This window comes from Scyliorhinus torazame, chromosome 27 (assembly GCF_047496885.1).
Source record: "Scyliorhinus torazame isolate Kashiwa2021f chromosome 27, sScyTor2.1, whole genome shotgun sequence".
Taxonomy (NCBI): Eukaryota; Metazoa; Chordata; class Chondrichthyes; order Carcharhiniformes; family Scyliorhinidae; genus Scyliorhinus; species Scyliorhinus torazame.
This window is the reverse complement of record NC_092733.1, coordinates 32,272,466-32,294,619: the sequence shown is the minus strand read 5'-3', so window position 1 is coordinate 32,294,619 and position 22,154 is coordinate 32,272,466. Positions and strand designations below refer to the sequence as shown.

Below are 22,154 nucleotides of genomic sequence, written 5' to 3'. Positions count from 1 at the left end.
AGGCATTACCTGGCCGGCAGGAGATTCACTCTCCTCACCGACCAACGGTCGGTAGCCTTCATGTTCGATAATGCACAGCGGGGCAAAATTAAAAATGACAAGATCTTAAGGTGGAGGATCGAGCTCTCCACCTTCAACTATGAGATCTTGTACCGTCCCGGAAAGCTGAACGAGCCATCCGATGCCCTATCCCGCGGATGTGCCAAAGCACAAATAGACCGCCTCCAAGCCCTCCACGAGGACCTCTGCCACCCGGGGGTCACTCGATTCTACCATTTCGTAAAGTCCCGCAACCTCCCCTACTCTGTGGAGGAGGTCCGTACAGTCACCAGGAACTGCCACATCTGCACAGAGCGCAAACCGCACTTTTTCAGGCCGGATAGAGCGCACCTGATCAAGGCTTCCCGCCCCTTTGAACGCCTCAGTTTGGATTTCAAAGGGCCCCTCCCCTCCACTGACCGCAACGCATACTTCCTGAACGTGGACGAGTACTCTTGTTTCCCATTCGCCATCCCCTGCCCCGACATGACAGCGGCCACAGTCATTAAAGCCCTTGGCACCATATTCACACTGTTCGGTTGCCCCGTGTATATCCATAGCGACAGGGGGTCCTCCTTCATGAGTGACGAGCTGCGCCAGTTCCTGCTCAGCAAGGGCATAGCCTCGAGCAGGACGACCAGCTACAACCCCCGGGGGAACGGGCAAGTAGAGAGGGAGAACGGCACGGTCTGGAAGACCGTCCTGCTGGCCCTACGGTCCAGGGATCTCCCAGTTTCCCGGTGGCAGGAGGTACTCCCGGATGCTCTCCACTCCATCCGGTCGCTGCTGTGTACCACCACTAACCAAACGCCTCATGAGCGCCTCCTTGTCTTCCCCAGGAAGTCCTCCTCCGGAACATCGCTGCCGACCTGGCTGGCGGCCCCAGGACCCATCTTGCTCCGGAAACATGTGCGGGCACACAAGTCGGACCCGTTGGTCGAGAGGGTTCACCTTCTCCACGCGAACCCGCAGTACGCTTACGTGGCGTACCCCGACGGCCGACAGGACACGGTCTCCCTGCGGGACCTGGCGCCCGCCGGCAACACACACAAACCCCCCCGACACCGATCATCCCCTCCCTGCCACCGACGCACCCCGCGACCGCCCCCTTCCCGGGGGGATCGGTCCTCCTCCCATGCCCGCCCAGGAGTGAAACAGGAACAAACACCGAAATGCTCCCGGAGACGACAACGCCTGAACAAGCACCTGCACCACCACCGGGGCTGAGGCGATCGACGAGGAAGACCAGACCGCCCGCTCGACTCGTGGCATCCGCGTGACACCAAGAATGTTGTTGTATTGTAACAAAAAAAAAGTTTCACAAACTTGTACATAGCCCAGTGTAGGGCTAAAACTGTAGTAACATGTCCGAAATTTTCCTTCCAGGGCCAGCCTTGTAAACCCCTACCACCATGCGAACCACCACCCCGCCGGGTTCCTTTTTAACAAGGGGTGAATGTGGTGGTATGTATTAGGGGTCATGTGGGACTGTGAAGCCGTGATGCTATTGGCTGACAGATCCTGACTCCGCCCTGAAGGCGGAGTATAAGAACCCGAGCTTCTCCCCGCCGCTCCATTCTGTTGCTGAACTGCTGGGGACAAGTCTCGCTTAATAAAGCCTGAATCAACTTCATCACTTCTCGTCTCTCTCGTAAGTCATTGTGCGCTACACTCACCACCTCTGAAATTCGACACTCCTCAGTCGAAAAAGAAGCCCAGGCCATCGTGGAAGCCGTACGGCACTGGAGGCACTACCTCACTGGTAGGAGGTTCACCCTCGTCACCGACCAACAATCGGTTGCCTTCATGTTTGACAATACGCAGCGGGCCAAGATCAAGAATTTTTTAAAATATAAATATAGAGTACCCAATTCATTTTTTCCAATTAAGGGGCAATTTAGCATGTTCAATCCACCTAACCAGCACATCTTTGGGTTGTGGGGGTGAAACCCACGCAAACACGGGGATAATGTGCAAACTCCACACGGACAGTGACCCAGAGCCAGGATCAAACCTGGGACCTCGGAGCCGTGAGACAGCAGTGCTAACCACTGTGCTCCTGTGCTGCCCTCCCGGCAAGATCAAGAATGAATAGATCTTGAGGTGGAGGATCAAACTCTCCACCTATAACTACGATATAGTATATCGTCCTGGGAAGCTCAACGAGCCCCCAGATGCCCTGTCCCGCGGCACATGCGCCAGCACGCAAGATGACCGACTGCGGGCTATCCACAATGACCTCTGCCACCCGGGGGTCACCCGGCTCGCCCATTACATCAAGGCCCGCAAACTGTCCTACTCCACCGAGGAGGTCAGAGCGATAACCAGAGACTGCCAAATCTGTGCGGAGTGTAAACCGCACTTCTATCGACCGGATAAGGCCCACCTGGTAAAGGCATCCCGGCCCTTTGAACGCCTCAGTTTCGATTTCAGAGGGCCCCTCCCCTCCAATAACCGCAACACATACTTCCTCAACATCATAGATGAGTTCTCCCGCTTCCTGTTTGCCGTACCCTGCCCCGATATGACCACTCCCACAGTCAAAGCCCTGCATAGTGTCTTCACCCGGTTTGGTTTCCCCAATTATGTCCACAGTGAACGGGGCTCGTCGTTCATGAGCGACGAACTGCGTCAGTACCTGCTCAGTAAGGGCATCGCCTCGAGCAGGACTACCAGTTATAACCCCAGGGGAAACAGGCAGGTGGAGAGGGAGAACGCGACGGTCTGGAAGACCGTCCTACCGACCCTGCGGTCCAGTAATCTCCCAGTTTCTCACTGGCAGGAGGTCCTCCCCGATGCGCTCCACTCTATCAGGTCCCTCCTTTGCACAGCCACAAACCAGACTCCTCATGACCGCTTGTTTGTTTTCCCGAAGGGAGCTACCTCAGGGGCCTCGCTTCCGCCCTGGCTGATGACACCGGGTCCAGTCCTCCTCCGAAAACACGTTCGGAGCCGTAAGACCGACCCCCTGGTAGAGAGGGTCCAGCTCCTGCACTCCAACCCACACTATGCATACGTCGAACACCCCAATGGCCGGCAAGATACCGTCTCCCTCCAGGACCTGGCGCCCGCAGGCTCCAACACCACTCCCACTACTGCATCCCCCACACTATGTCCCGTCCAACCTCCCATGTTCAGCGCCACTACCCCTATATGGTTCCCGCGCTCCCTCCCACCCGCCGCACCGGTCCACAGGAATGAAGCTCCGGAAGAGCCGCTCCCGGAGTCCACGCCTGTGCCTGCTCCGGACCCACTTCCACAGCCACCCGAAGCGGCTGCAACACCAGTGCTTTGGCGGTCGCAATGTACGATCCGGGCACCGGACCGACTGAATCTATGAGCCCATCACCCCCACCGGACTTCATTTTTAAACAGGGGGTGAATGTATAATTACTGATAATTCACCAGTGCACTGTATTATGTTCTGTTAGGTTATTAACCCGGTGGGCTCCACCTATGGGCCATTGTGTGGCTTCACCCACAGGGGGATATGTTGGGGCATGTACGGGCTCCGTCCATGGCTCCACCCCCTTCACAGGAAGTATAAGAGCAGCTGACCTGCGGGGCCGCCTTCAGTATTGTCCCGGTCGCAGGCAGGCTCAGTTCTAAGCTGATTAAAACCACGGTTTACTTCTCCACGTGTCTTCGAGTGAATTGATGGTCGCATCACTGTGAATAGGAGATCCATCCAGCCTCAACAACTAATACTTACCTTTGTGACTACGTTTGCTGCCACAGCAGCTGCCGGGGGTGAATTTGTTCGGTATGTGGACACAGTGCACATGACACCACTGCCAACCACAGGTAGCTGCTTGCATCAAGGAATAGGGCCAGCCATAACATTGAGCAATGTGAAGATACTTAAACAAGTGCAGCATCAATAGAATGGGTTTTTCTTCCGCCATGGTTCAGAGTTCACCGAATCCCAAATCACCTGCCTGTGATTGGGATTTACTTACCATCTTGCTCGATGCCTACTCATGACCCCTCACCACCTCCCGCCACCCTGAAGACCCATCGTCTACAGGCAGTGGGGGGGGGGGGGGGGGGGGGGCAGCATTTACCGGGCCCCCAGCGGTGACGTCAGCAGCACTGCGTCTACGCCTGGGGCGGAGTGGCAGCTTACCTCCTGTTCCAGGCTTATATTGATGATCTCGGCCACCAACTTCCTGTTCCAGTGTGGTGACAGGAGATAGTGTATATTAGATATTTCTTGAGCACCTTTAATGTAATAAGGTTTTCCAAAGCACCTCAAAGTATGACACCAGCCACGTAAGGAGATATTAGATCAAGTGCTTTGTCAAAGAGATGGGTTATTAAGGAGCTCTTAAAGGGCGAAGGCAAGGTGGAGAGATAGAGGGCGGTTTAGGGAGGGTATTGCAGAACTTCGGGTCTCGCAGCTCAGGCACGGCCACCAATGGTGGAGCGATTAAAATCGGAGATACACAATAGCAGAGGTGTTAATTTGCGCTCTCTTAGGAGTCTCTGAAATTCCCCTCCCTGCTCCCTTTGGGGAGTGGGTGTGATGGGACCCAGTCCAAACACTCCTCCAATTGCGGACAGGGCCTTGCGCGATAGTTTCCCGTTTCTCCCCACCCATTTTCACAACAATGAGATCAACCAATTAAATGGGGAGGTGGTGGCGTATTGTCATTGGACAAGTAATCCAGAGACTCCGGGTAATCCTCTGGATGCCACCACGTGGCAATTAGGGATGGGCAACAAATACTGGCCTGACCAGTGATGCCCACATTTATGAATGAATAACAAAAGTAACCAGATGTGCCGAGAACATTATAACTGGCACTGATGTAAATTCAAAGGTCATTTGTCAACTCTCATTTTGAAGGAGTTGCTGCGTTTCACTGTCCCAGAGTTAACCGCCCCCGATCTCCACACACACACACTCTAGTCCTGGGATAGCAACCAGTAGCAGAGGGCTGGTCCCTGGCCATGGGCGAGCAGTGGGGGAGTGGCGGCGGGGGGAGATCTCCCTCGACTGCAGTCAGCAGCGGAAGGCTGGAAACTGGGCAGTAGTTGGTAGCGGGGGAATCTGGACATGGTCAGTAACACGGGGTGAACTGTGGGCTCGGGAGAGCAGTCAGTAGCAGGAGCCAAGCCGCGGACACAGGTGGGCTTTCTGGTCTGAAAAGGCCGAGAACCAATTCACAGCAGGTTGACACTACCCACCCTCTCGATCTCTCCTGTAAAGAGCTGACAGAAACTGGTGGATTGTACTAAATGACAAGAAGAAAACTCTTCACTAATTTCTTATTCTGTTCTGCAACTCCTGCAAACGTATCATTGCTGCATCAGCTGATTGCCCAGCAGACAGTAAGGAGTGTGGAAATTAAACCAAGCTCTTTCTAATATACGATTCAACAAAAACCTGGAGGAGAGGCAGATTTAGAACTCACTGCTGCTTCATTAAGACAAAGGCTACTGCGCTGGTTTGGGCTGTACTCACATTCACGTTGCTTTCGAATCTGGGATGCAGAACAAATGGGACACCATCCATCGCTGCCAAATAAGAGAAAAGAAACAGGGTGGGTTGTGAACAGGTCCATTATTTTAACTTACCACAGCTAGTCAAAACTACACTGCCACCTTTAGAAGCCAACTCCGACTCATGGTATGAGCAAAGAACAAAGAAAAGTACAGCACAGGAACAGGCCCTTCGGCCCTCCAAGCCCGTGCCGACAATGCTGCCCGACTAAACTAAAATCTTCTACACTTCCTGGGTCCGTATCCCTCTATTCCCATCCTATTCATGTATCTGTCAAGATGCCCCTTAAATGTCACTATCGTCCCTGCTTCCACTGTATGGTCCACTGGTGTCAGCCTCGCCGATGCCGCATCAGAGTACAAGCCTACCCTTGAAAGTCAATAGGCTATTTGACTTTGAGGTGCATCAATGCCAAGCCCCTTCTTGTTCCCATCCCAGCATCTGTATAGTCGTGCACTTTCCAGCAGGTTAAATCCCCTGGGCAGCATTCCCCTCCCTTCCTCCTAGGTGGGTGGGTGATTAGTGTGGATCAAGGAGGGTGTGATGCAATGTTCTGAGAGGTAGCAAGATTCACAGAGCAGTCAGCAGGGAGGGTTCCCTCTTGTGAGAGAGAGAGATCCATGAGCACTGCAGCAATCGCTTCCTCATCAAGTATTGCAGAGGCTAGGCTTCCCAGGGATTGTCACCATGAGGGGAGGTGGTGTGAAATGAACTTTTACTTAAGAGAAGAACGACTACAGGGCTGGGAAGCTTGGAGAGACGCGGGAGGAGGGCTATACGGTTAAGAGTACGGTTCTCATTTTTAAATTTGTGCTGCACAGAGAGCTGCTGAGTACAACTCGATCCATCGCTCCCAACACTGGCTCCTCATCCCAAACTTTTTTTTTTCCAGATTTTGTTTAAAATTTAGAGTACCCTATTTTTTTTTCCAATTAAGGGGCAATTTAGCTCTGAAAACTGGGCTAGCTGTGTGAATGGACTTATGTCTAACAGTGAAGAGTTTTGTATTTCAGCGAGTTATAATGGTGAGCATACCAAGATAACTTTCTGCGTCCTGTCTGGAAAACCCACAGAATTTCAGGACTTTCAAAGTGTGTCCAGAGAAGTGTGGTTAAAAGAGTGGATGGTGGCAGCGGAGAGCGGGAGGGGGGGGGGATGGTGGCAGCGGAGAGCGGACGGCGGCGGAGGAGAGTGGACGGCGGGGGAGGAGAGCGGGAGAGTGGACGGCGGGGGAGGAGAGCGGGAGAGTGGACGGCGGGGGAGGAGAGCGGGAGAGTGGACGGCGGGGGAGGAGAGCGGGAGAGTGGACGGCGGGGGAGGAGAGCGGGAGAGTGGACGGCGGGGGAGGAGAGCGGGAGAGTGGACGGCGGGGGAGGAGAGCGGGAGAGTGGACGGCGGGGGAGGAGAGCGGGAGAGTGGACGGCGGGGGAGGAGAGCGGGAGAGTGGACGGCGGGGGAGGAGAGTGGACGGCGGGGGAGGAGAGCGGGAGAGTGGACGGCGGGGGAGGAGAGCGGGAGAGTGGACGGCGGGGGAGGAGAGCGGGAGAGTGGACGGCGGGGGAGGAGAGCGGGAGAGTGGACGGCGGGGGAGGAGAGCGGGAGAGTGGACGGCGGGGGAGGAGAGCGGGAGAGTGGACGGCGGGGAGGAGAGCGGGAGAGTGGACGGCGGGGGAGGAGAGCGGGAGAGTGGACGGCGGTGGAGGAGAGCGGGAGAGTGGACGGCGGTGGAGGAGAGCGGGAGAGTGGACGGCGGTGGAGGAGAGCGGGAGAGTGGACGGCGGTGGAGGAGAGCGGGAGAGTGGACGGCGGTGGAGGAGAGCGGGAGAGTGGACGGCGGTGGAGGAGAGCGGGAGAGTGGATGGCGGGGGAGGAGAGCGGGAGAGTGGATGGCGGGGGAGGGGAGCGGGAGAGTGGATGGCGGGGAGGGGAGTGGATGGCGGGAGAAGGAGAGCGGGAGTGGATGGCGGGAGAGGAGAGCGGGAGAGAGGGTGGTGGTGGAGGAGAGTGGATGGCAGGGGAGGAGAGCGGGAGAGTGGATGGCGGGGGAGGAGAGCGGGAGAGTGGATGGCGGCGGAGGAGAGTGGGAGAGTGGATGGTGGGGGAGGAGAACGGGAGAGTGGATGGCGGTGGAGGAGAGTGGATGGTGGTGGAGGAGAGTGGATGGTGGGGGAGGAAACTGGGAGAGTGGATGGCGGTGGGGGAGAGTGGATGGCGGCGGAGGAGAGTGGGAGAGTGGATGGCGGTGGAGGAGAGTGGGAGAGTGGATGGTGGTGGAGGAGAGTAGATGGTGGTGGAGGAGAGCGGGAGAGTGGATGGCGGTGGAGGAGAGTGGGTGGCGGAGAGTGGGAGAGTAAATGGCGGTGGAGGGGAGTGGGAGAGTGGATGGTGGCAGAGGAGAGCGGGAGAGTGGATGGTGGTGGCAGAGAGCGGGAGAGTGGATGGCGGTGGGGGAGAGTGGATGGCGGTGGAGGAAAGCGGGAGAGCGGACGTCGGGGGAGGAGAGCGGACGTCGGGGGAGGAGAGCGGACGTCGGGGGAGGAGAGCGGACGTCGGGGGAGGAGAGCGGACGTCGGGGGAGGAGAGCGGACGTCGGGGGAGGAGAGCGGACGTCGGGGGAGGAGAGCGGACGTCGGGGGAGGAGAGCGGACGTCGGGGGAGGAGAGCGGACGTCGGGGGAGGAGAGCGGACGTCGGGGGAGGAGAGCGGACGTCGGGGGAGGAGAGCGGACGTCGGGGGAGGAGAGCGGACGTCGGGGGAGGAGAGCGGACGTCGGGGGAGGAGAGCGGACGTCGGGGGAGGAGAGCGGACGTCGGGGGAGGAGAGCGGACGTCGGGGGAGGAGAGCGGACGTCGGGGGAGGAGAGCGGACGTCGGGGGAGGAGAGCGGACGTCGGGGGAGGAGAGCGGACGTCGGGGGAGGAGAGCGGACGTCGGGGGAGGAGAGCGGACGTCGGGGGAGGAGAGCGGACGTCGGGGGAGGAGAGCGGACGTCGGGGGAGGAGAGCGGACGTCGGGGGAGGAGAGCGGACGTCGGGGGAGGAGAGCGGACGTCGGGGGAGGAGAGCGGACGTCGGGGGAGGAGAGCGGACGTCGGGGGAGGAGAGCGGACGTCGGGGGAGGAGAGCGGACGTCGGGGGAGGAGAGCGGACGTCGGGGGAGGAGAGCGGACGTCGGGGGAGGAGAGCGGACGTCGGGGAGGAGAGCGGACGTCGGGGGAGGAGAGCGGACGTCGGGGGAGGAGAGCGGACGTCGGGGGAGGAGAGCGGACGTCGGGGGAGGAGAGCGGACGTCGGGGGAGGAGAGCGGACGTCGGGGGAGGAGAGCGGACGTCGGGGGAGGAGAGCGGACGTCGGGGGAGGAGAGCGGACGTCGGGGGAGGAGAGCGGACGTCGGGGAGGAGAGCGGACGTCGGGGAGGAGAGCGGACGTCGGGGGAGGAGAGCGGGCGTCGGGGGAGGAGAGCGGACGTCGGGGGAGGAGAGCGGACGTCGGGGAGGAGAGCGGACGTCGGGGGAGGAGAGCGGACGTCGGGGGAGGAGAGCGGACGTCGGGGGAGGAGAGCGGACGTCGGGGGAGGAGAGCGGACGTCGGGGGAGGAGAGCGGACGTCGGGGGAGGAGAGCGGACGTCGGGGGAGGAGAGCGGACGTCGGGGGAGGAGAGCGGACGTCGGGGGAGGAGAGCGGACGGCGGGGGTGGAGAGCGGACGGCGGGGAGGAGAGCGGACGGCGGGGGAGGAGAGCGGGCGGCGGGGGAGGAGAGCGGACGGCGGGGGAGGAGAGCGGGAGAGTGGATGGCGGGGGAGGAGAGCGGGAGAGTGGATGGCGGCGGAGGAGAGTGGGAGAGTGGATGGTGGGGGAGGAGAACGGGAGAGTGGATGGCGGTGGAGGAGAGTGGATGGTGGTGGAGGAGAGTGGATGGTGGGGGAGGAAACTGGGAGAGTGGATGGCGGTGGGGGAGAGTGGGAGAGTGGATGGCGGCGGAGGAGAGTGGGAGAGTGGATGGCGGTGGAGGAGAGTGGGAGAGTGGATGGCGGTGGAGGAGAGTGGGTGGCGGAGAGTGGGAGAGTAAATGGCGGTGGAGGGGAGTGGGAGAGTGGATGGTGGCAGAGGAGAGCGGGAGAGTGGATGGTGGTGGCAGAGAGCGGGAGAGTGGATGGCGGTGGGGAGAGTGGATGGCGGTGGAGGAAAGCGGGAGAGTGGATGGCGGTGGGGGAGAGCGGACGTCGGGGGGGGAGAGCGGACGTCGGGGGAGGAGAGCGGACGTCGGGGGAGGAGAGCGGACGTCGGGGGAGGAGAGCGGACGTCGGGGGAGGAGAGCGGACGTCGGGGGAGGAGAGCGGACGTCGGGGAGGAGAGCGGACGTCGGGGGAGGAGAGCGGACGTCGGGGGAGGAGAGCGGACGTCGGGGGAGGAGAGCGGACGTCGGGGGAGGAGAGCGGACGTCGGGGGAGGAGAGCGGACGTCGGGGAGGAGAGCGGACGTCGGGGGAGGAGAGCGGACGTCGGGGGAGGAGAGCGGACGTCGGGGGAGGAGAGCGGACGTCGGGGGAGGAGAGCGGACGTCGGGGGAGGAGAGCGGACGTCGGGGGAGGAGAGCGGACGTCGGGGGAGGAGAGCGGACGTCGGGGGAGGAGAGCGGACGTCGGGGGAGGAGAGCGGACGTCGGGGAGGAGAGCGGACGTCGGGGGAGGAGAGCGGACGTCGGGGGAGGAGAGCGGACGTCGGGGGAGGAGAGCGGACGTCGGGGGAGGAGAGCGGACGGCGGTGGAGGAGAGCGGGAGAGTGGACGGCGGTGGAGGAGAGCGGGAGAGTGGACGGCGGTGGAGGAGAGCGGGAGAGTGGACGGCGGTGGAGGAGAGCGGGAGAGTGGACGGCGGGGGAGGAGAGCGGGAGAGTGGACGGCGGTGGAGGAGAGCGGGAGAGTGGACGGCGGGGAGGAGAGCGGGAGAGCGGACGGCGGTGGAGGAGAGCGGGAGAGCGGACGGCGGTGGAGGAGATCGGGAGAGCGGACGTCGGGGGAGGAGAGCGGACGTCGGGGGAGGAGAGCGGACGTCGGGGGAGGAGAGCGGACGTCGGGGGAGGAGAGCGGACGTCGGGGGAGGAGAGCGGACGTCGGGGGAGGAGAGCGGACGTCGGGGGAGGAGAGCGGACGTCGGGGGAGGAGAGCGGACGTCGGGGGAGGAGAGCGGACGTCGGGGGAGGAGAGCGGACGTCGGGGGAGGAGAGCGGACGTCGGGGGAGGAGAGCGGACGGCGGGGGTGGAGAGCGGACGGCGGGGAGGAGAGCGGACGGCGGGGGAGGAGAGCGGACGGCGGGGGAGGAGAGCGGACGGCGGGGGAGGAGAGCGGACGGCGGGGGAGGAGAGCGGACGGCGGGGGAGGAGAGCGGACGGCGGGGGAGGAGAGCGGACGGCGGGGGAGGAGAGCGGACGGCGGGGGAGGAGAGCGGACGGCGGGGGAGGAGAGCGGACGGCGGGGGAGGAGAGCGGACGGCGGGGGAGGAGAGCGGACGGCGGGGGAGGAGAGCGGACGGCGGGGGAGGAGAGCGGACGGCGGGGGAGGAGAGCGGACGGCGGGGGAGGAGAGCGGACGGCGGTGGAGGAGAGCGGACGGCGGTGGAGGAGAGCGGACGGCGGTGGAGGAGAGCGGGAGAGTGGACGGCGGTGGAGGAGAGCAGGAGAGTGGACGGCGGTGGAGGAGAGCGGGAGAGTGGACGGCGGTGGAGGAGAGCGGGAGAGTGGACGGCGGTGGAGGAGAGCGGGAGAGTGGGCGGCGGTGGAGGAGAGTGGATTGCGGCGGAGGAGAGTGGGAGAGTGGATGGCGGCGGAGGAGAGTGGGAGAGTGGATGGCGGCGGAGGAGAGTGGATGATAGTGGCGGAGACTGGCAGAGCGGATAGTGGCGGAGGAGAGTGGGAGAGTGGATGGCGGCGGAGGAGAGTGGGAGAGTGGATGGCGGTGGAGAAGAGCGGACGGCGGGGAGGAGAGCGGACGGCGGGGGAGGAGAGCGGGAGAGTGGATGGCGGCGGAGGAGAGTGGATGATAGTGGCGGAGACTGGCAGAGCGGATAGTGGCGGAGGAGAGTGGGAGAGTGGATGGCGGCGGAGGAGAGTGGGAGAGTGGATGGCGGCGGAGGAGAGTGGGAGAGCGGACGGCGGGGGAGGAGAGCGGACGGCGGGGGAGGAGAGCGGACGGCGGGGGAGGAGAGCGGACGGCGGGGGAGGAGAGCGGACGGCGGGGGAGGAGAGCGGACGGCGGGGGAGGAGAGCGGACGGCGGGGGAGGAGAGCGGACGGCGGGGGAGGAGAGCGGGAGAGTGGATGGCGGGGGAGGAGAGCGGGAGAGTGGATGGCGGCGGAGGAGAGTGGGAGAGTGGATGGCGGTGGAGGAGAGTGGATGGTGGTGGAGGAGAGTGGATGGTGGGGGAGGAAACTGGGAGAGTGGATGGCGGTGGGGGAGAGTGGGAAAGTGGATGGCGGCGGAGGAGAGTGGGAGAGTGGATGGCGGTGGAGGAGAGTGGGAGAGTGGATGGTGGTGGAGGAGAGTAGATGGTGGTGGAGGAGACTGGCAGAGCGGATAGTGGCGGAGGAGAGCGGGAGAGTGGATGGCGGTGGAGGAGAGTGGGTGGCGGAGAGTGGGAGAGTAAATGGCGGTGGAGGGGAGTGGGAGAGTGGATGGTGGCAGAGGAGAGCGGGAGAGTGGATGGTGGTGGCAGAGAGCGGGAGAGTGGATGGCGGTGGGGGAGAGTGGATGGCGGTGGAGGAAAGCGGGAGAGTGGATGGCGGTGGGGGAGAGTGGATGGCGGTGGCAGAGAGCGGGAGAGCGGACGTCGGGGGAGGAGAGCGGACGTCCGGGGAGGAGAGCGGGAGAGTGGATGGTGGGGAGGAGAGCGGACGTCGGGGGAGGAGAGCGGACGTCGGGGGAGGAGAGCGGGAGAGCGGACGTCGGGGGAGGAGAGCGGACGTCGGGGGAGGAGAGCGGACGTCGGGGGAGGAGAGCGGACGTCGGGGGAGGAGAGCGGACGTCGGGGGAGGAGAGCGGACGTCGGGGGAGGAGAGCGGACGTCGGGGGAGGAGAGCGGACGTCGGGGGAGGAGAGCGGACGTCGGGGGAGGAGAGCGGACGTCGGGGGAGGAGAGCGGACGTCGGGGAGGAGAGCGGACGTCGGGGGAGGAGAGCGGACGTCGGGGGAGGAGAGCGGACGTCGGGGGAGGAGAGCGGACGTCGGGGAGGAGAGCGGACGTCGGGGGAGGAGAGCGGACGTCGGGGGAGGAGAGCGGACGTCGGGGGAGGAGAGCGGACGTCGGGGGAGGAGAGCGGACGTCGGGGAGGAGAGCGGACGTCGGGGGAGGAGAGCGGACGTCGGGGGAGGAGAGCGGACGTCGGGGGAGGAGAGCTGACGTCGGGGAGGAGAGCTGACGTCGGGGAGGAGAGCGGACGTCGGGGGAGGAGAGCGGACGTCGGGGGAGGAGAGCGGACGTCGGGGGAGGAGAGCGGACGTCGGGGGAGGAGAGCGGACGTCGGGGGAGGAGAGCGGACGTCGGGGGAGGAGAGCGGACGTCGGGGGAGGAGAGCGGACGGCGGTGGAGGAGAGCGGGAGAGTGGATGGCGGTGGAGGAGAGCGGACGGCGGTGGAGGAGAGCGGGAGAGTGGACGGCGGGGAGGAGAGCGGGAGAGTGGACGGCGGTGGTGGAGAGCGGGAGAGTGGACGGCGGTGGAGGAGAGCGGGAGAGGGGACGGCGGTGGAGGAGAGCGGGAGAGTGGACGGCGGTGGAGGAGAGCGGACGGCGGTGGAGGAGAGCGGGAGAGTGGACGGCGGTGGAGGAGAGCGGACGGCGGTGGAGGAGAGCGGGAGAGTGGACGGCGGGGAGTAGAGCGGGAGAGTGGACGGCGGTGGTGGAGAGCGGGAGAGTGGACGGCGGTGGAGGAGAGCGGGAGAGGGGACGGCGGTGGAGGAGAGCGGGAGAGTGGACGGCGGTGGAGGAGAGCGGGAGAGTGGACGGCGGTGGAGGAGAGCGGGAGAGTGGACGGCGGTGGAGGAGAGCGGGAGAGTGGACGGCGGTGGAGGAGAGCGGGAGAGTGGACGGCGGGGGAGGAGAGTGGACGGCGGTGGAGGAGAGCGGGAGAGTGGACGGCGGTGGAGGAGAGCGGGAGAGTGGACGGCGGTGGAGGAGAGCGGGAGAGTGGACGGCGGTGGAGGAGAGCGGGAGAGTGGACGGCGGTGGAGGAGAGCGGGAGAGTGGACGGCGGGGGAGGAGAGCGGGAGAGTGGACGGCGGGGGAGGAGAGTGGACGGCGGTGGAGGAGAGCGGGAGAGTGGACGGCGGTGGAGGAGAGCGGGAGAGTGGACGGCGGTGGAGGAGAGCGGGAGAGTGGACGGCGGTGGAGGAGAGCGGGAGAGTGGACGGCGGTGGAGGAGAGCGGGAGAGTGGACGGCGGTGGAGGAGAGCGGGAGAGTGGACGGCGGTGGAGGAGAGCGGGAGAGTGGACGGCGGTGGAGGAGAGCGGACGGCGGTGGAGGAGAGCGGGAGAGTGGACGGCGGGGGAGGAGAGCGGGAGAGTGGACGGCGGGGAGGAGAGCGGGAGAGTGGACGGCGGGGGAGGAGAGCGGGAGAGTGGACGGCGGGGAGGAGAGCGGGAGAGTGGACGGCGGGGGAGGAGAGCGGGAGAGTGGACGGCGGGGGAGGAGAGCGGGAGAGTGGACGGCGGGGAGGAGAGCGGGAGAGTGGACGGCGGGGGAGGAGAGCGGGAGAGTGGACGGCGGGGGAGGAGAGCGGGAGAGTGGACGGCGGGGGAGGAGAGCGGGAGAGTGGACGGCGGGGGAGGAGAGCGGGAGAGTGGACGGCGGGGGAGGAGAGCGGGAGAGTGGACGGCGGGGGAGGGGAGCGGGAGAGTGGATGGCGGGGGAGGGGAGCGGGAGAGTGGATGGCGGGGAGGGGAGTGGATGGCGGGAGAAGGAGAGCGGGAGTGGATGGCGGGAGAGGAGAGCGGGAGAGAGGGTGGTGGTGGAGGAGAGTGGATGGCAGGGGAGGAGAGCGGGAGAGTGGATGGTGGGGGAGGAGAACGGGAGAGTGGATGGCGGTGGAGGAGAGTGGATGGTGGTGGAGGAGAGTGGATGGTGGGGGAGGAAACTGGGAGAGTGGATGGCGGTGGGGGAGAGTGGGAGAGTGGATGGCGGCGGAGGAGAGCGGGAGAGTGGACGGCGGTGGAGGAGAGCGGACGGCGGTGGAGGAGAGCGGGAGAGTGGACGGCGGGGAGGAGAGCGGGAGAGTGGACGGCGGTGGTGGAGAGCGGGAGAGTGGACGGCGGTGGAGGAGAGCGGGAGAGGGGACGGCGGTGGAGGAGAGCGGGAGAGTGGACGGCGGTGGAGGAGAGCGGGAGAGTGGACGGCGGTGGAGGAGAGCGGGAGAGTGGACGGCGGTGGAGGAGAGCGGGAGAGTGGACGGCGGGGGAGGAGAGTGGACGGCGGTGGAGGAGAGCGGGAGAGTGGACGGCGGTGGAGGAGAGCGGGAGAGTGGACGGCGGTGGAGGAGAGCGGGAGAGTGGACGGCGGTGGAGGAGAGCGGGAGAGTGGACGGCGGGGGAGGAGAGCGGGAGAGTGGACGGCGGGGGAGGAGAGCGGGAGAGTGGACGGCGGGGGAGGAGAGCGGGAGAGTGGACGGCGGGGGAGGAGAGTGGACGGCGGTGGAGGAGAGCGGGAGAGTGGACGGCGGTGGAGGAGAGCGGGAGAGTGGACGGCGGTGGAGGAGAGCGGGAGAGTGGACGGCGGTGGAGGAGAGCGGGAGAGTGGACGGCGGTGGAGGAGAGCGGGAGAGTGGACGGCGGTGGAGGAGAGCGGGAGAGTGGACGGCGGTGGAGGAGAGCGGGAGAGTGGACGGCGGTGGAGGAGAGCGGGAGAGTGGACGGCGGGGGAGGAGAGCGGGAGAGTGGACGGCGGGGGAGGAGAGCGGGAGAGTGGACGGCGGGGGAGGAGAGCGGGAGAGTGGACGGCGGGGGAGGAGAGTGGACGGCGGTGGAGGAGAGCGGGAGAGTGGACGGCGGTGGAGGAGAGCGGGAGAGTGGACGGCGGTGGAGGAGAGCGGGAGAGTGGACGGCGGTGGAGGAGAGCGGGAGAGTGGACGGCGGTGGAGGAGAGCGGGAGAGTGGACGGCGGTGGAGGAGAGCGGGAGAGTGGACGGCGGTGGAGGAGAGCGGGAGAGTGGACGGCGGTGGAGGAGAGCGGGAGAGTGGACGGCGGGGGAGGAGAGCGGGAGAGTGGACGGCGGGGGAGGAGAGCGGGAGAGTGGACGGCGGGGGAGGAGAGCGGGAGAGTGGACGGCGGGGGAGGAGAGTGGACGGCGGTGGAGGAGAGCGGGAGAGTGGACGGCGGTGGAGGAGAGCGGGAGAGTGGACGGCGGTGGAGGAGAGCGGGAGAGTGGACGGCGGTGGAGGAGAGCGGGAGAGTGGACGGCGGTGGAGGAGAGCGGGAGAGTGGACGGCGGTGGAGGAGAGCGGGAGAGTGGACGGCGGTGGAGGAGAGCGGGAGAGTGGACGGCGGTGGAGGAGAGCGGGAGAGTGGACGGCGGGGGAGGAGAGCGGGAGAGTGGACGGCGGGGGAGGAGAGCGGGAGAGTGGACGGCGGGGGAGGAGAGCGGGAGAGTGGACGGCGGGGGAGGAGAGCGGGAGAGTGGACGGCGGGGGAGGAGAGTGGACGGCGGGGGAGGAGAGCGGGAGAGTGGACGGCGGTGGAGGAGAGCGGGAGAGTGGACGGCGGTGGAGGAGAGCGGGAGAGTGGACGGCGGTGGAGGAGAGCGGGAGAGTGGACGGCGGTGGAGGAGAGCGGGAGAGTGGACGGCGGTGGAGGAGAGCGGGAGAGTGGACGGCGGTGGAGGAGAGCGGGAGAGTGGACGGCGGTGGAGGAGAGCGGACGGCGGTGGAGGAGAGCGGGAGAGTGGACGGCGGTGGAGGAGAGCGGGAGAGCGGACGGCGGTGGAGGAGAGCGGGAGAGCGGACGGCGGTGGAGGAGAGCGGGAGAGCGGACGGCGGTGGAGGAGAGCGGGAGAGTGGACGGCGGGGGAGGAGAGCGGGAGAGTGGACGGCGGGGGAGGAGAGCGGGAGAGTGGACGGCGGGGGAGGAGAGCGGGAGAGTGGACGGCGGGGGAGGAGAGCGGGAGAGTGGACGGCGGGGGAGGAGAGCGGGAGAGTGGACGGCGGGGGAGGAGAGCGGGAGAGTGGACGGCGGGGGAGGAGAGCGGGAGAGTGGACGGCGGGGGAGGAGAGCGGGAGAGTGGACGGCGGGGGAGGAGAGCGGGAGAGTGGACGGCGGGGGAGGAGAGCGGGAGAGTGGACGGCGGGGGAGGAGAGCGGGAGAGTGGACGGCGGGGGAGGAGAGCGGGAGAGTGGACGGCGGGGGAGGAGAGCGGGAGAGTGGACGGCGGGGGAGGAGAGCGGGAGAGTGGACGGCGGGGGAGGAGAGCGGGAGAGTGGACGGCGGGGAGGAGAGCGGGAGAGTGGACGGCGGGGGAGGAGAGCGGGAGAGTGGACGGCGGGGGAGGAGAGCGGGAGAGTGGACGGCGGTGGAGGAGAGCGGGAGAGTGGACGGCGGTGGAGGAGAGCGGGAGAGTGGACGGCGGTGGAGGAGAGCGGGAGAGTGGACGGCGGTGGAGGAGAGCGGGAGAGTGGACGGCGGTGGAGGAGAGCGGGAGAGTGGACGGCGGTGGAGGAGAGCGGGAGAGTGGACGGCGGTGGAGGAGAGCGGGAGAGTGGACGGCGGTGGAGGAGAGCGGGAGAGTGGACGGCGGTGGAGGAGAGCGGGAGAGTGGACGGCGGTGGAGGAGAGCGGGAGAGTGGACGGCGGTGGAGGAGAGCGGGAGAGTGGATGGCGGGGGAGGAGAGCGGGAGAGTGGATGGCGGGGGAGGGGAGCGGGAGAGTGGATGGCGGGGAGGGGAGTGGATGGCGGGAGAAGGAGAGCGGGAGTGGATGGCGGGAGAGGAGAGCGGGAGAGAGGGTGGTGGTGGAGGAGAGTGGATGGCAGGGGAGGAGAGCGGGAGAGTGGATGGCGGGGGAGGAGAGCGGGAGAGTGGATGGCGGCGGAGGAGAGTGGGAGAGTGGATGGTGGGGGAGGAGAACGGGAGAGTGGTTGGCGGTGGAGGAGAGTGGATGGTGGTGGAGGAGAGTGGATGGTGGGGGAGGAAACTGGGAGAGTGGATGGCGGTGGGGGAGAGTGGGAGAGTGGATGGCGGCGGAGGAGAGTGGGAGAGTGGATGGCGGTGGAGGAGAGTGGGAGAGTGGATGGTGGTGGAGGAGAGTAGATGGTGGTGGAGGAGAGCGGGAGAGTGGATGGCGGTGGAGGAGAGTGGGTGGCGGAGAGTGGGAGAGTAAATGGCGGTGGAGGGGAGTGGGAGAGTGGATGGTGGCAGAGGAGAGCGGGAGAGTGGATGGTGGTGGCAGAGAGCGGGAGAGTGGATGGTGGTGGCAGAGAGCGGGAGAGTGGATGGCGGTGGGGGAGAGTGGATGGCGGTGGAGGAAAGCGGGAGAGTGGATGGCGGTGGGGGATAGTGGATGGCGGTGGCAGAGAGCGGGAGAGCGGACGTCGGGGGAGGAGAGCGGACGTCGGGGGAGGAGAGCGGACGTCGGGGGAGGAGAGCGGACGTCGGGGGAGGAGAGCGGACGTCGGGGGAGGAGAGCGGACGTCGGGGGAGGAGAGCGGACGTCGGGGGAGGAGAGCGGACGGCGGGGGTGGAGAGCGGACGGCGGGGAGGAGAGCGGACGGCGGGGGAGGAGAGCGGACGGCGGGGGAGGAGAGCGGACGGCGGGGGAGGAGAGCGGGAGAGTGGATGGCGGGGGAGGAGAGCGGGAGAGTGGATGGCGGCGGAGGAGAGTGGGAGAGTGGATGGTGGGGGAGGAGAACGGGAGAGTGGATGGCGGTGGAGGAGAGTGGATGGTGGTGGAGGAGAGTGGATGGTGGGGGAGGAAACTGGGAGAGTGGATGGCGGTGGGGGAGAGTGGGAGAGTGGATGGCGGCGGAGGAGAGTGGGAGAGTGGATGGCGGTGGAGGAGAGTGGGAGAGTGGATGGTGGTGGAGGAGAGTAGATGGTGGTGGAGGAGACTGGCAGAGCGGATATTGGCGGAGGAGAGCGGGAGAGTGGATGGCGGTGGAGGAGAGTGGGTGGCGGAGAGTGGGAGAGTAAATGGCGGTGGAGGGGAGTGGGAGAGTGGATGGTGGCAGAGGAGAGCGGGAGAGTGGATGGTGGTGGCAGAGAGCGGGAGAGTGGATGGCGGTGGGGGAAGAGTGGATGGCGGTGGAGGAAAGCGGGAGAGCGGACGTCGGGGGAGGAGAGCGGACGTCGGGGGAGGAGAGCGGACGTCGGGGGAGGAGAGCGGACGTCGGGGGAGGAGAGCGGACGTCGGGGGAGGAGAGCGGACGTCGGGGGAGGAGAGCGGACGTCGGGGGAGGAGAGCGGACGTCGGGGGAGGAGAGCGGACGTCGGGGGAGGAGAGCGGACGTCGGGGGAGGAGAGCGGACGTCGGGGGAGGAGAGCGGACGTCGGGGGAGGAGAGCGGACGTCGGGGGAGGAGAGCGGACGTCGGGGGAGGAGAGCGGACGTCGGGGGAGGAGAGCGGACGTCGGGGGAGGAGAGCGGACGTCGGGGGAGGAGAGCGGACGTCGGGGGAGGAGAGCGGACGTCGGGGGAGGAGAGCGGACGTCGGGGAGGAGAGCGGACGTCGGGGAGGAGAGCGGACGTCGGGGGAGGAGAGCGGACGTCGGGGGAGGAGAGCGGACGTCGGGGGAGGAGAGCGGACGTCGGGGAGGAGAGCGGACGTCGGGGGAGGAGAGCGGACGTCGGGGGAGGAGAGCGGACGTCGGGGGAGGAGAGCGGACGTCGGGGGAGGAGAGCGGACGTCGGGGGAGGAGAGCGGACGTCGGGGGAGGAGAGCGGACGTCGGGGAGGAGAGCGGACGGCGGGGGTGGAGAGCGGACGGCGGGGAGGAGAGCGGACGGCGGGGAGGAGAGCGGACGGCGGGGGAGGAGAGCGGACGGCGGGGGAGGAGAGCGGACGGCGGGGGAGGAGAGCGGAGGGCGGGGAGGAGAGCGGACGGCGGGGGAGGAGAGCGGACGGCGGGGGAGGAGAGCGGACGGCGGGGGAGGAGAGCGGACGGCGGGGGAGGAGAGCGGACGGCGGGGGAGGAGAGCGGGAGAGTGGACGGCGGTGGAGGAGAGCGGGAGAGTGGACGGCGGTGGAGGAGAGCGGGAGAGTGGACGGCGGTGGAGGGGAGCGGGAGAGTGGACGGCGGTGGAGGAGAGCGGGAGAGTGGACGGCGGTGGAGGAGAGCGGGAGAGTGGACGGCGGGGGAGGAGAGCGGGAGAGTGGACGGCGGTGGAGGAGAGCGGGAGAGTGGACGGCGGGGGAGGAGAGCGGGAGAGTGGACGGCGGTGGAGGAGATCGGGAGAGCGGTCGTCGGGGGAGGAGAGCGGACGTCGGGGGAGGAGAGCGGACGTCGGGGGAGGAGAGCGGACGTCGGGGGAGGAGAGCGGACGTCGGGGGAGGAGAGCGGACGTCGGGGGAGGAGAGCGGACGTCGGGGGAGGAGAGCGGACGTCGGGGGAGGAGAGCGGACGTCGGGGGAGGAGAGCGGACGTCGGGGGAGGAGAGCGGACGGCGGGGGTGGAGAGCGGACGGCGGGGAGGAGAGCGGACGGCGGGGAGGATAGCGGACGGCGGGGGAGGAGAGCGGACGGCGGGGAGGAGAGCGGACGGCGGGGGAGGAGAGCGGACGGCGGGGGAGGAGAGCGGGAGAGTGTACGGCGGTGGAGGAGAGCGGGAGAGTGGACGGCGGTGGAGGAGAGCGGGAGAGTGGACGGCGGTGGAGGAGAGCGGGAGAGTGGACGGCGGTGGAGGAGAGCGGGAGAGTGGACGGCGGTGGAGGAGAGCGGGAGAGTGGACGGCGGTGGAGGAGAGCGGGAGAGTGGACGGCGGTGGAGGAGAGCGGGAGAGTGGATGGCGGGGGAGGAGAGCGGGAGAGTGGATGGCGGGGGAGGGGAGCGGGAGAGTGGATGGCGGGGAGGGGAGTGGATGGCGGGAGAAGGAGAGCGGGAGTGGATGGCGGGAGAGGAGAGCGGGAGAGAGGGTGGTGGTGGAGGAGAGTGGATGGCAGGGGAGGAGAGCGGGAGAGTGGATGGCGGGGGAGGAGAGCGGGAGAGTGGATGGCGGCGGAGGAGAGTGGGAGAGTGGATGGTGGGGGAGGAGAACGGGAGAGTGGATGGCGGTGGAGGAGAGTGGATGGTGGTGGAGGAGAGTGGATGGTGGGGGAGGAAACTGGGAGAGTGGATGGCGGTGGGGGAGAGTGGGAGAGTGGATGGCGGCGGAGGAGAGTGGGAGAGTGGATGGCGGTGGAGGAGAGTGGGAGAGTGGATGGTGGTGGAGGAGAGTAGATGGTGGTGGAGGAGACTGGCAGAGCGGATAGTGGCGGAGGAGAGCGGGAGAGTGGATGGCGGTGGAGGAGAGTGGGTGGCGGAGAGTGGGAGAGTAAATGGCGGTGGAGGGGAGTGGGAGAGTGGATGGTGGCAGAGGAGAGCGGGAGAGTGGATGGTGGTGGCAGAGAGTGGGAGAGTGGATGGCGGTGGGGGAGAGTGGATGGCGGTGGAGGAAAGCGGGAGAGTGGATGGCGGTGAGGGAGAGTGGATGGCGGTGGCAGAGAGCGGGAGAGCGGACGTCGGGGGAGGAGAGCGGACGTCGGGGGAGGAGAGCGGACGTCGGGGGAGGAGAGCGGACGTCGGGGAGGAGAGCGGACGTCGGGGGAGGAGAGCGGACGGCGGGGGTGGAGAGCGGACGGCGGGGAGGAGAGCGGACGGCGGGGGAGGAGAGCGGACGGCGGGGGAGGAGAGCGGACGGCGGGGGAGGAGAGCGGGAGAGTGGATGGCGGGGGAGGAGAGCGGGAGAGTGGATGGCGGCGGAGGAGAGTGGGAGAGTGGATGGTGGGGGAGGAGAACGGGAGAGTGGATGGCGGTGGAGGAGAGTGGATGGTGGTGGAGGAGAGTGGATGGTGGGGGAGGAAACTGGGAGAGTGGATGGCGGTGGGGGAGAGTGGGAGAGTGGATGGCGGCGGAGGAGAGTGGGAGAGTGGATGGCGGTGGAGGAGAGTGGGAGAGTGGATGGTGGTGGAGGAGAGTAGATGGTGGTGGAGGAGACTGGCAGCGGATAGTGGCGGAGGAGAGCGGGAGAGTGGATGGCGGTGGAGGAGAGTGGGTGGCGGAGAGTGGGAGAGTAAATGGCGGTGGAGGGGAGTGGGAGAGTGGATGGTGGCAGAGGAGAGCGGGAGAGTGGATGGTGGTGGCAGAGAGCGGGAGAGTGGATGGCGGTGGGGGAGAGCGGACGTCGGGGGAGGAGAGCGGACGTCGGGGGAGGAGAGCGGACGTCGGGGGAGGAGAGCGGACGTCGGGGAGGAGAGCGGACGTCGGGGGAGGAGAGCGGACGTCGGGGAGGAGAGCGGACGTCGGGGGAGGAGAGCGGACGTCGGGGGAGGAGAGCGGACGTCGGGGGAGGAGAGCGGACGTCGGGGGAGGAGAGCGGACGTCGGGGGAGGAGAGCGGACGTCGGGGGAGGAGAGCGGACGTCGGGGAGGAGAGCGGACGTCGGGGGA

The 22,154-nt window shown here is 66.3% G+C and overlaps 1 protein-coding gene across 3 annotated transcripts in view; it reads right to left on the bottom strand.

The window, feature by feature from the left end:
• Positions 1-22,154, bottom strand: part of mvb12a (multivesicular body subunit 12A) — a 120,328-nt gene that overhangs the window by 9,580 nt on the left and 88,594 nt on the right. For all 3 annotated transcript variants that reach the window (XM_072491230.1, XM_072491229.1, XM_072491228.1), the window contains exon 8: positions 5,507-5,559. In XM_072491230.1, coding sequence (XP_072347331.1) covers positions 5,507-5,559 — 53 coding nt within the window. The remainder of the gene's footprint in view (positions 1-5,506; positions 5,560-22,154) is intronic.